This window comes from Pantherophis guttatus, chromosome 11, assembly GCF_059756535.1.
Source record: "Pantherophis guttatus breed Tessera chromosome 11, ASM5975653v1, whole genome shotgun sequence".
Taxonomy (NCBI): Eukaryota; Metazoa; Chordata; class Lepidosauria; order Squamata; family Colubridae; genus Pantherophis; species Pantherophis guttatus.
The window spans coordinates 19,523,789-19,537,323 of NC_142073.1; the positions used below are offsets into that span (position 1 = coordinate 19,523,789).

General features: G+C 43.7%; 1 protein-coding gene across 9 annotated transcripts in view; it reads right to left on the minus strand.

Moving 5' to 3' along the window:
• Positions 1-13,535, minus strand: part of ESRP2 (epithelial splicing regulatory protein 2) — a 106,028-nt gene that overhangs the window by 40,814 nt on the left and 51,679 nt on the right. For all 9 annotated transcript variants that reach the window (XM_060681570.2, XM_087876982.1, XM_087876981.1 and 6 more), the window contains 4 exons: positions 5,766-5,879; positions 3,043-3,157; positions 1,769-1,867; positions 1,596-1,650 (listed from right to left, as the gene is read on the minus strand). In XM_060681570.2, the coding sequence (XP_060537553.2) occupies positions 1,596-1,650; positions 1,769-1,867; positions 3,043-3,157; positions 5,766-5,879 (383 nt within the window). The remainder of the gene's footprint in view (positions 1-1,595; positions 1,651-1,768; positions 1,868-3,042; positions 3,158-5,765; positions 5,880-13,535) is intronic.

Sequence of the window (13,535 nt, forward strand, 5' to 3'; positions counted from 1 at the left end):
ACTTCAATTCCCAGAATTTTGAGAATTGAAATCCACAAGTCTGAAAGTTGCCAAGGCTGGAGACCCCTGAACTGGGAAGGTCACAAATGATGATCACATTACTCCAGGTTGCTTTGGGGGTGGTAAATGTGGGGACTGGTCATAAATCATTTCTTTCAGTGCCCTTGTTACTTTGAACTGGATTTACTATTGTAAATACATGCCAGTTGCCAAGTTCTTCAGTTTTGACAACATGATTGTGGGATGCTGCAACAGTTGTAAATGCGAGGACTGGTCATAAGTCACTTTTTCAGCGCCCTTGTCATTTTGAACGGTCACTGAACGCAGGATTGTAAATTGAGGACTACCTGTCTACTGTAACTGCACTGTAATACAAACCATAAAATTGTGAAACTGAACTGTAACACAGAGAAAGCTGCTTCCCTCGTGCCATCACTCTGCTGAACATCCAATTCCCACATTACCGTCCTGTGTCTAAGGATATTTACCATATAATTTGGCTGTATTACTATTATCCTTCTCATCTTTTCTACTGCCTTCGCTTATTGGTACCTTATGATTATATTATTTTGTTGTTTGTATGCACACTGAGAGCTTATGCACCAGAGACAAATTCCTTGTGTGTCCAGGCACACTTGGCCAATAAAGAATTCTATTCTATTCTATTCTATTCTATTCTATTCTATTCTATTCTATTCTATTCTATTCTATTCTATTCTATTCTATTCTATTCCATTCCATTCCATTCCATTCCACTCCACTCCACTCCACTCCACTCCACTCCACTCCACTCCACTCTGTTCTATTCTATTGCTTTTAGGTTATCATCTTTTCCCCCAGAGCTTAAAGAATGCTTCGGCTTCTTGGCCTAGATTCTTGCATATTTCTCTCAAGTTCACCCTTCTTATTGTCTCCAAAAAATGTTTATCATGTTTGGCATTAGGAAGCCCTGGGGGAAAAATCAAATATAAAGATAGTAAAAATAGTGACCAAGGACCAGGGATGGGCTTCAGATCCTTTAGCAACGGGTTCACTGCCCCGTTGCTGGGTGGGCGTGGCATAGTGGGTGTGGCCTGGTCAGCTGCCTGCACCATGGGGGGGGGGGCTTTTTCACCCTCCCCAAGCTCCGGAGGCTTTCTTCAAGCCTCTGGGAGGGCAAAAACTGCTTCTCCCGGGCTCTGGAGGCCCTCCAGAGTCCGGAACAGGCCCATTTCCAGACTTCCAGAACATCAGATCGGCCTGTTTTATGCCCTCCCAGACCCTCTGCACAGCCCCTGTACGTAACTGGAAGGGCTTGGCATGGTGGGCGTGGCCAGCCAGGGGTGGCATTTGGGGTTTCACCAAACCCTGGCGACCCTTGGCTAGAGGATCGCCCGAACCTTGCCGAACCCCCAGGGGCCCACCCCTGCCAAGGACCCAAACTTTGGATTTTCTACAAAGCTTGAGATATAACTGGGGATGTTTCCTTGCTATCCTTGCTTTTCTCCCAGGAATAAAAGTCTGTAAATAGGAAAGGCTCCAGGGACTCCAGAATCATCTCCCCCCCCAATCCAGCTTCCATTTGGTGCCATCCTATGAAGAAAACAAACACTTACCACGGTCCCGTTTCATACTTGTACTTCACTGTTTCTGGGGTGGTAAACCTGTGACCTGAAACAGACCAAAATTTAAGAAGTCAAGAGCCTGGAAATGCACCAAGGAGAGAAAAAAACACTTCAGATGGGAGGAGAAAAAACAGGCCCAGAACGAGACACGGATTTTCACTTACTGCACGGATCCGGAAGCATGCTGAAAACAATGGCTACCATAGCTTTCACTTGCCATACTCCAAAGTCCTCCTCGCTTTCATCTATCCCATAGCCAATATCTGGATGATAAGTTTAAGAAACGGTCGTGAAAGGATTTCCCCAGCCACAGAGATGCTTATGAACTGTGAGCCACCTGTGGCACGCGTGGTTCGCCATCTGTTCTGCCCCAGCTACAGATCCCAAAGAACAACAGCACACACAAACTCTGAACAAAACTTAGTTTACTCAAATAACGCAGTTTTAACAAATGCCGGCTGTTAATAAGCGTTCTTAACAGCCTGCCAGAATTCCACAGATAAGATAGTCAGAGTCTTACTGGAGTTGAAAGAAAGCCCAGAAGCAAGATTGCAGAGAAATTCCAACGCGATGATTAGCGAACTAAAGTTGTTTCCTGCAGCTTGCTGCAAGTGGCGTTCCTCCTTAAATAGGCTAAGGGAGTGGCCAATTAGCCCCAAGCCTTACTCTCGAGGAGACCTCCTCCAGAGGAACCACTCCTGCCTTTTGGCAGCTCTGCGCGCCCGTGCATCAAGAAGAGGCTCCTTCTCTTCATCCACTTCACTTAAAGGAGCCTCTGGAGGTGCTGAATGCCCTGACTGAATCCTTACCCCTGGCACCACATCTTCTTCAGCCTCCTCACTGTCCGACTCAAGCGCCAGCTGCACAGGCTGCTGGCGTAGCACCACACCAGCCTCCTCGTCGTTGGGATCAGCAACAATACGTGCAGGCCACAACACCATCACAGTACCAGAGCCACCAAAACATCCATAATTTTAAAAAGGGGATCACATGAACCTGGGACACTGCAACTGTCATAAAGGCTCCCACCCTCCTGACCTTCCACTAGCACCTAAAGTCCAGGCTCTACCAGTTGGCTTGGAGCTCCAAAAGAGAAGGTTCATGTTGGGAGATGGCTAATCAGATCCCGCCTCCCACCCTTGCTCATCCTAGTCCCTCCCTCTCCATCTTTTAACTATTGTATTTTATAGTTTTGTAGCTTTCTATTCGTATATAATTTTATTTTTTTAATCGTGTAAACCATCCAGAGTTACCCTGTGGTAAGGTGGGCGGCCAATAAATTTGATAAATAAAATAAATAGGGATGCTTTCGGTTTTGACCCTGGATACATCGCCTTCACTGGCTAGTCCAACCCCCTGTTCATGCACGAGACCTGTACTAGGGATTCGAACCGCCAATCGCTTATGACAACTTTAGCGGAAACTTTGCGAAGGATACATTCTGCCATAGATTGTATAGTTTGATCCTTCACGGGGGCTGAGTTGGGATAGCAGTCATGGAATTCTTTCCGTAGATCGTAAAATGAATAAAAGCAGTCGGACAGCAGAAGATTCTGTAATGGAGGTAACATAAAAAAAAGGAGATAATGAATATTTAGAGCCAGTTGGGTCTAGTAGTTAAGGCACCAGATTAAAAAACTGGAGACCATGAGTTCTAGTCCCTCCTTGGGACTAGAAAACTGGGTGGGTGCCTTGTTGTTTGTTTCTGTCCCTAAACCCTTCCAATGTGTTAAGATCAGACCCTTTCAAGCTCAAAGGATTTCACATTCAAAATATTATGTGCAGTCTGGTGCACAAGCACACAATTTCAGATAGGAGAAGCAGAGAAGGGGAAAGGATGATTGACTAAACAGAGGAGTGATAGATAACGATTGCTTCAGTCAAAGGTATTTGGGATTAATTCCAAGTCAGGCTGATAAATTAAGTTTTCCTACAAATTTAGATTAGAGATGCCTTTCATATGATAATAAAGGGGTAAATGGAAGTCATTTTTTTAAAAACTGTGCATTCAAATTTCTGTTTGTGTAATGCTTTCTAGGTGCTTAGCTCACCTTTCTATTATCAATCTGATCTGCCCATTAGTATTTTAGGAACTGCAATTCCTCAAATTATCAGCAAAGATAGAAACGTACATATAGAATGTTGACGAAGCTAATTTAAAACTGCAACTCCCAAGAGTTTCCGGATGGGAGAAGGAGACAAGGGGACATTGGTGAAGTTTAAATTAAGACTAAATATAGAAGCCTAATTCAATCAAAATCACATACCCCTGACTGATTCCGTTAGATGCAGATATGTCATGGATTCTTCTAGTGTTTAGAATGTGTTTGAAGACAATATCAAAGACTATGTTGTCCTATAGAAAACCCAGTCTTCAACTCAACAACCCTTTTCACCTGCAAATTAGAAAGCTTATCCAAGAGTTATGCTAATCCTATTGCCTTAAAGCCACACAGACTGGGTACAGTTTGTAAAAGCACTGTCCTTATTTATGTTGTTGTTAGTTGCGAAGTCGTGTCTGACCCAGCGCGACCCCATGGACAACGTTCCTCCAGGCCTTCCTGTCCTCTATCATCCTCTGGAGTCCATTTAAGATCACACCGACTGCTTCAGTGACTCCATCCAGCCACCTCATTCTCTGCCGTCCCCTTCTTCTTTTGCCCTCCATCTTTCCCAGCATTAGGCTCTTCTCCAGTGAGTCCTTCCTTCTCATTAGGTGGCCAAAGTATTTGAGTTTCATCTTCAGGATCCGGCCTTTTAAAGAGCAGTCAGGGTTGATCTCCTCTAGGACTGACCGGTTTGATTGCTTTGCAGTCCAAGGGACTCACAGGAGTCTTCTCCAGCACCATTGTTCAAAGGTCTCAATTCTTTGACGCTCAGCCTTCATTATGGTCCAACTTTCACAGCCATACATTGAAGGTCCTTATTTATATATACTACCAATATGTCTGTGCTTGTGTAATTTGGAAAAGTTTTCAGTCTTGTTCAAATGCTACTCAGGCCTATTAGGATATCCTGGGGCTGTGAACCACACAGGAAACTTGAAAAAAAAAACTTATCTCCAGAAGAAGGAAATAGTAAACCTCAGACATGTTGTTTCCTTGATTTATGATCTGCATAAGTCACAAGGACTCCTTCACTTTGACCTGAAGAAGACATGACCTTGTCCTAGATTAGAGAAGAGTCAAGGGTGGTTTTTTTTGTAGTATGTTATTTTTATGATGTAAAGCAGGGGTCTCCAACCTTGTCAACTTTAAGACTTGTGGACTTCCAACTCTCAGAATTCCTCAGCCAGCTTTCTGGGAGTTGGAAGTCCACAAGTCTTAAAGTTGACAAGGTTGGAGACCCCTGATCTAAAGAACTTAAGAGTTCTTGTGTCTAATTGGTAAAATGGTAAAATGTAGAGCAGTGTTTTTCTCAACCTTGGCAGTTTGAAGATGTGTGGACTTCAACTCCCAGAATTCCCCAGCCAACTGAGCTGAAATCCACACTAATGTCAGGGTTCCGAGTAACACCCCCAACGAAAGAAGACTCTGAGGCTAGAAGTTCCTCAAAGTTCCATTTTATTAGAGAAGTCCTATTGGCACGTCTGGGAAAACCCGAATCTGAGAGCTTCCAGGTTTTCCACACCCAAAAGAAAACCCAAGTCCCTTCCCCTGCACCCCCATGTCCATCACATGGTCCAATCAATGCACCGTCCCAACTGGACATGTCTCCCAGGCACGCCACTCCAGGTGCAGGCCCGAATGTCCTTGACTCTCAGAGAAAGGAATGTTATTACGGCTAACTATCTCCACCACTCTATGCAATTCCCTCCTCTCGGTTTCCCACAGCACTAAGTGTGGTAGCCCTGAAGATGCAAAGAAAAAGATGGCCTCCAAGGCTGACACGCATCTTGAGGGCAAAAGAAGAAGGGGATGGCAGAGAGCGAAGTGGCTGGATGGAATCACTGAAGCAGTACGCGTGAGCTTAAATGGACTCCAGAGGATGGTAGAGGACAGGAAGGCCTGGAGAAATATTGTCCATGGGGTCGCGATGGGTTGGACACAACTTCGCAACTAACAACAACAACAAGGATCCCCAGCAGTAGTGGATAATTTCAATTTCAAAAGATCCAAGATGTTGTCCTGAGTCATAGTCAGGATCCCATTAGTAGCTTACCTTTTTGGATGCTTCTGGATGGAGAACTTGTCGAATGAGAGGTTGGCCATCGGTGCAGAAAGTGTAGGAGCTCCTTCCTAGAACCTTCAGATCATTGGAAACCAGTTGGCTAAACTGGAAAAAGAGGGGGAAAATATTCACACTTAGAAGTCTCCAATTTAAGTTCCCATCTCACAAATTTAATAGGATTGGAAATACAGGTAGTCCTCGATTTACCACCGTTCATTTATAGTGACCGTTCGAAGTTACGATGGCACTGAAAAAAAGTGGCTTCTGGCCCTTTTTCACACTTAACGACCATTGCAGCATCCCGATGGTCACACGATCTAAATTCAAATGCTTGACAACTGACTCATATTTACGAGTGTCATGGGATTATCTTTGGCAGCCTTCTGACTAGCAAAGTTAATGGCAAAGCCAGATTCGCTTAACAACTGTGTTACTAATTTCGCAACTGTGGAGATTCACTTAACAACTGTCTCGAAAGGTCTGCAGGAAAGGTTGTAAAATGGAGCAAAATTCATTTACCAACTGCCTTGCTTAGCAACATAAATTTTGGGCTCAATTGTGGAGGACGGTCTATATCCAGTTGCAATTTCTAAATTAACTCAAGACAATGGACATTGATAAGCTAAGGTGACAAGGAAAGGGAATAGGACAAGAAAACAATCAACCCATGGAACAGAAGTTGCCTTCAGAAGTTGTGAGAGCTTTCTCACTGGAGGATTTCAAGAAGCGACTGGATTGCCATCTGCTTGGGCGGGGGGTTGGGGGGGTTGGACTAGATGACCTAAAAAGTCCCTTCCAACTCTTGTTGATCAGTATCTATATCTATTTGTTACCTGATCTTACCTAGTCTGGTAAAAAAATGTTCAGAAACTAAATTGAAACAAACTTGGAGAACAAAACCTAAAACCTGAGCTACAAGTATTTTCTATTATTTCAAATGGACCTTTTTGTCTAGCATTACATTAAAGCTTCTTTATAGATGGTATAACCTGATGATAAGAGAAGAAAGCAAATACTTAGCCTATATGGGGAGGGAACAGAGCCTTGGTAGTACAGTGGTCTAAAGCACCCTGTTATTAAGACCAGCTGCCTGCAATTACTGCAGGTTCGGATCTCGCCAGGCTCAAGGTTGACTCAGCCTTCCATCCTTTCTAAGGTAGGTAAATTGAGGACCCAGTTTGTGGGGGCAATAAGCTGACTTGTATAAATATACAAAAGGATGAAGGCTATTGCTTAGCACATTGTAAGCCGCCCTGAGTCTCCGGAGAAGGGCGGCATATAAATCAAATTTTTTAAAAAAACACATATGATAAGGGTGTGGCTAATTGATGAGGACCAATCAGTCCAAAATAGATCTATATTAGTCTCCCAATAGGCAGCAAAATGCTTGCTTGCTGTCTGAAGAAGCCTAGGATAGTGGATGTGATTTCACTGAGCTATGGCTGCAAGTTGAAAAACTTGGTTGATGTAGGAAAATACCCGGTTCAAGAAAAATACATACATATAGATGGTATACATAGATATTTATGGTCCCTATATACAAGGGATGCGGTGGCTAAGGCACTGAGGTTGTCGATCAAAAGGTGGGCAGTTCAGCGGTTCGAATCCCTAGTGCCGCGTAACAGGGTGAGCTCCTGTTACTTGTCCCAGCTTCTGCCAACCTAGCAGTTCTAAAGCACATAAAAAATGCAAGTAGAAAAATAGGCACTACTTTGGTGAGAAGGCAACAGTGTTCCGTGTGCTTTTGGCCTTGAGTCATGGCAGCCACATGACCACGGAGATGTGTTTGGACAGCGTTGGCTCTTCGGCTTTGAAACGGAGAGGAGCACCGCCCCCTAGAGTCAGGAACGACTAGCATATATGTGTGAAGGGAACCTTTACCTTATAGATGGTGTCGATAAGGTAAATCTATAAGGTAAATCTACCTTATAGATTTCTGGATAGAATCAAGAAAACCAATCTTTCCTGATATTTTTCTTTCTTTCTTTAGCATTTCAGATATGAGCAGTTTTATTACTGCCTTGTCATCCTTACAGGTTTCATTTTAGAAATGGTCTAAATGGCCCTGCACTGTTAGAAAAGAAAAGCCCAAATAATTCACAAGCGGAAGCAAAATCCACTTGAAACTTGTGTACAACTTTTAAAGGGCGCCTTGCGTGCCTGCCTCGTGGCAAAAGCAGTGAAATTCACCCATCGTCCATTCGAGAAACAGTCTGAATTGAATGCCAATATTGACACAAACATAATTTGAGCTCTTGCATTTCCTTGGAATTTATTTTGTGGGTGTGTATATGAGCGTTATTTGAACACAGGCACAGAATGGAAAGTGATAAGGACGGGGGGGGGGGGGAGGGATTTGCTGTATCTGAAATGCCATTTTCATGCAACACAACTGAATTCGGGAGTGAGATCTCTGTTCTTTCAAATAGCCATAACTTGAATTAAGGTGAGGTTTTTTTTTTTTCCTCCCAGGGAGATACATTGCTTCAATAATCAACTTGGGAAGACTCTTACAGTATATTTGAATTAGGATAGAGAGAATTCAAAAAGAACACAGAATAACAGAATTTGTTATTGGAGGTCTTTTCTAGTCCAACTTCTTATTTGAGCAAGAAACCCTACACCAGTGATGGCAAATCTTTTAGATACCGAGTGCCCAAACTGCACATGTGCACATCTCCAACCTAAATCTGTTAACCTGTTGAAATTCAAACACCTTTCTTGCAGTAAGGTTCGGGAACAACTGCTCCCAATGTTAGACATCATATGATGTTTATTTACTAAGGCTTAGAGTTGTTTTTGACTAGAGCGGCACCAAAACCTTAAGCAATAAACAAGCAAACAAGGAAGGAAGGGAAGCAGTTCTTACTGAAAAATAGTGATGTTTGCTTTCCAGTAAAACAGGATTTCATGTGTCTTACCAGAGCGCCTACAGGAAGTCCTCGACTTATGGCCACAACTGAGACCAGTGGTGGGTTTCAACATTTTTTACTACCAGTTCTATGGGTGTGACTTAGTGGGCGTGGCACGGTATGGTGGGTGTGGCAGGGGAAGGATACTGTAAAATCTCCATTCCCACCCCACTCCAGGGGAAGGATACTCTAAAATCTCCATTCCCTCCCCAATCCAGGGGAAGGATACTGCAAAATCCCCATTTCCTCCCGATCAGCTGGGACTTGGGAGGCAGAGAATAGATGCCAGTCAGAATTTTTACTACCGGTTCTCCGAACTACTCAAAATTTCCGCTACTTGTTCTCCAGAACTGGTCAAAACCTGCTGAAACCCACCTCTGATTGAGACCCTTGCTAAGCATGGCAGGTGTTGAGTCACGTCTCATTTTATGATCTCTTTTTTTTAACCACAGTTGTTAAGTGAATCAGCGTAGTTTTAGAGAATCATGTGGTTGTTAAACAAATCCAATTCAGCCCTGGCAGAAGCTGGCCTAATAAACATCAATCACATGGGATGCTGCAAATACATGCTTGTTGCCAGGTTCCCAAATTTTGATCACACAACTTTGGGGACACGGTAACCGTTTTAAGTGCGAGGACCAATTATAAGTCCGTTTTCTCAGTGCCATTGTAACTTTGGTCACTAAACGAGCGGTTCTCAGGCGAGGATTCTCTGTATAAGTTAGGTTGCATTATCATTTTACATTGTGACTTCAGTTGTGTTTCTAAATTTTCTTCAGAAAGCCTCACGCAACACCTCCTTTCCTTCCCTTTTTTCTACTTCCCAGATTATTCGTAGAATAAACTCGCTCGAGAGGGTTATAGTGAAGTCTGCAATCTCTGATAAATCAAAGTGGTTTTTTTAAAAAAAACAAAAAAACACCAAAATAAAACGGGAAAAAACAGGTTGCAACATAGAGAAGGTCATCCCAGAGGACCTCTGGTTGTTCAAAGGTGACCATCAGTTTTTGTTTTTCCGCTGTGTTCTACTTACGTTGAGAACTCAAAATTGTGCAATTCTGGCAGGCCTAAAACCTCTGCACGGTACAGGTTTTTACTGCATTGTGATGAACTGAGCAGGTTTTAGACACTGAGGCCACAAGGAGGTTTTGATGGAGAGAGGAATGGAGCTTTATAGCATGTGCGTATGTGTGTATGTTAAGGTTGCCTCCTCTTGAAACTCAGTGAGTAACCAAAGATTGTTTAGTGAAGTTCATGGGCAAACGGAGGTTTGAATGCAAATCTGCCCTGACAATCCACTAAAAGCCTCAGTGAATTAGTATCTAACCTACAATAGAAATAGAAATATAGAAATAGAAATAGAAATAGAATTAGAATAGAATGGAATGGAATGGGAGGGGATAGGATGGAATAGAATAGAATAGAATAGAATAGAATAGAATAGAATAGAATAGAATAGAATAGAATGGAATGGAATGGAATGGAATGGGATGGGATGGGATGGGATGGGATGGGATGGGATGGGATGGGAAGGAATAGAATGGAATGGAATGGAATGGAATGGAATGGAATGGAATGGAATGGGAGGGGAGGGGAGGGGATAGGATGGAATAGAATAGAATAGAATAGAATAGAATGGGATGGGATGGGAAGGAATAGAATAGAATAGAATAGAATAGAATAGAATAGAATAGAATAGAATAGAATAGAATAGAATAGCAGATTCTCCACATTGATGGAGAATCCACAATTTCTGAAGGCAAGCAGTTCCACTGGTTAATTGTCCTCACTATTAGGAAGTCTATCTTTAATTCCAGGTTGCTTCTCTTTGGTTAGTTTCCATCCATTATTTCTTGTCCTGCCCTCTGGTGCTTTGGAGAATAAATTGACCTCCTCTTCTTTGTGGCAGCCCCTCAAATACTGAAATACTGCTATCATGTCCCCCCCTAATTCTTCTTTTCTCTAGACTAGCCAGACCCAAATCTTGCAGCCATTCTTCATATGTTTTAGTCTCCAGGGGCCTTTGATCCTCTTATTTGCTCTTCTCTGAACTTTTTCTAAAGTCTCAACATCTTTTTTTGCAATATGGTGACCAAAATTGGCTGCAGTATTCCAGATGTGGTCTTACTAGGGTAAAGCGGTACTAGTACTTCACTAACTGAGTCTACCTTTACAGGTAGTCCTTGACTTACAACACTTCATTTAGTGACCATTCAAAGTTACAACAGCAGTGAGGGAAAAAGTGACTTATGACCATTTTTCACACTTATGACCACTGCAACATCCCCATGGTCAAGTAATCAAAATTCAGATGCTTGGCAATTGACTCATATTTATGACAGTTGCAGTGTCCCAGGGTTACGTGATCCCTTTTTGTGACCTTCTGACAAGTGAATTCAATTTTAGTACCGTGTTTCCCCCCAAAATAAGACCCTGTCCTATCTTTTTTTCTGAACCCTGAAATAAGCGCTTGGCCTTATTGGCATGTGCTCAAAAGCCCGATTGGGCTTATTATCAGGGAAGGTCTTCTTATGGGGGAAACAGGGCAACTTAACTGCAGGGGTTCACTTAACAACCGTGGCAAGAAGGGTCGTAAAACAGAGCAAAACTCCCTGAACAAACATCCTGCTTAGCAAGAGAAATTTTGGGCTCCGTGGTGGTCATAAGTCGAGGACATTACAACCTTCCCTAACCTGCTGGTGCTAGTCGCTGAGGTGCGACTAGCGCCAACCAAACATCATCCACAACATTCTTTACATTTGTCAAGAAGCAACCCTGTTTAAAAAAAAAAAAGTTTAACCTACGTGAAACGCTTGAGCCCAGAGAAAAAAAATCTAATGGAACAGCCGCCTCAGTTAAACCAGTTAAACAGGATTCTGGCCATTTAGTGGGAGCGGGAGAGAAGCTGTGTGGCGTGTTCAGCCAGTCAGAGCCTGGCAAAAGGCCAACACCTGTCTTTTCCCCCCCACCCACCCACCTTTTCGGCAAAGCAACTCCTTGTGTTACACTTTCTAGGTTACTATAGCGCGGATTTTATGCCACTCAGCAGACTTCCATTGCAGTTGCAAAAGGTTTCTGCCTCGCCTTGTTTTAAAGGGTATTTTCTGCTGCTCGCTGCGTGTTGTTGCTGTATAATCATTGACTCAGGGGTGAAATTCAAATTTTTTCCCTACCGGTTCTGTGGGCATGGCTTGGTGGGCGTGGCAGTGCAAAAATCCCCATTCCCTCCCCACTCCTGGGGGAAGGATATTGCAAAATCCCCATTCCCTCCCCACTCCTGGGGGAAGGATATTGCAAAATCCTCATTCTCGCCCCACTTCTGGGGGAAGGATACTGCAAAAGCCTCCCCACTCCTGGGGGAAGGATACTGCAAAATCCCCATTCCCATCCCACTCCAGGGGAAGGATATTGCAAAATCCTCCTTCTCGCCCCACTCTTGGGGGAAGGATACTGCAAAATCTCCATTCCCTCCCCACTCTTGGGGGAAGGATACTGCAAAATCCCCATTCCCTCCCCACTCCTGGGGGAAGGATACTGCAAAATCCCCATTCCCACCCCACTCTGGGGCCAGCCAGAGGTGGTATTTGCCGGTTCTCCGAACTGCTCAAAATTTCCACTACTGGTTCTCCAGAACCTGTCAGAACCTGCTAAATAGCACCCCTGAATTGACTGTAAAAAGTTTAGATGGAACACCAAAACTTGGTTTTTAAGGCTGATTCTTGTCTGAGCAAAGGTAGGCCTTGTCGTCAGAAGACAGAGAAGGTGTGTGGGGACAGATTTAATAGCAGATTTAATGTATTCCTACGTGCCATGAACCTCCTCCGTCATTTCGGGGGCTGAAAATGGGACAAGCCCTGAAAAGCATTGCCAAAGTGGGGGCAGGGAGTCATACTATTGTCACTCAACTCAATTCTAAAAAGTGAAATTAAGGCAGTAGAAGGCTGTCCTAGAAAGACTAGGGATCAATAATTTCGCAATGGAACAATTATATTGTTCTTCCTTTGTTTTTAAGGTCTTATCTATTGCTTAACTGTGCAGGAATGAAGATTAGTCCTGTGGGCCAACCAACAAAAGAAGTAAAGAGAGAACAGGGCTTTTCATGTCAAGCTAAAAGCTACACCCAATGTTTGGTTTAAGCAATCAGTATTGTGCAGAGGGAGTTTGCACCTACACGTAACTATGGGAGGAAGTAGACACAAGTCAGGGCCATAGACGTGAAGGAGGGAAGGGAAAAGAATAATAGAGACAACCTCATCCAAGCTTGACTTTGAGGGGTTGATTCCACGCAATCCAGAGGTGGGTTTCAGCAGGTTCTGACCAGTTCTGGAGAACTGGTAGTAAAAATTCTGACTGGCCCCGCCCCCATCTATTCTCTGCCTCCCGAGTCCCAGCTGTTCGCCAACACTCTCCTATATCATTTCAGACAAGTGGCTGTCCAGTCTCTTCTTAAAAACCTACAGTGATGAAGCTCCCATAACATCTGAAGGCAATGAAGTCCTTCATTCAGTACTAACCAGTGGTGAAATCCACATTTTTTTACTACTGGTTCTGTGGGCGTGGCTTGGTGGGCATAGCAAGGGAAGGATACTGCAAAATCCCCATTCCCTCCCCACTCCTGGGGCCAGCCAGAGGTGGTATTTGCTGGTTCTCTGAACTGCTCAAAATTTCTGCTACCGGTTGTCTAGAACCTGTCTGAACCTGCTGGATTTCACCCCTGGTGCTAACTATGAGTTGAGTAGATTCCTGTGAATGAGTAGCAATATATCCGTTTAATTGGAACTTCACTTATGTCATCTAGTCAAGTCACAGCACTGTTATTGGTGATGGATAAGGGTCAATGGAGTTCAGG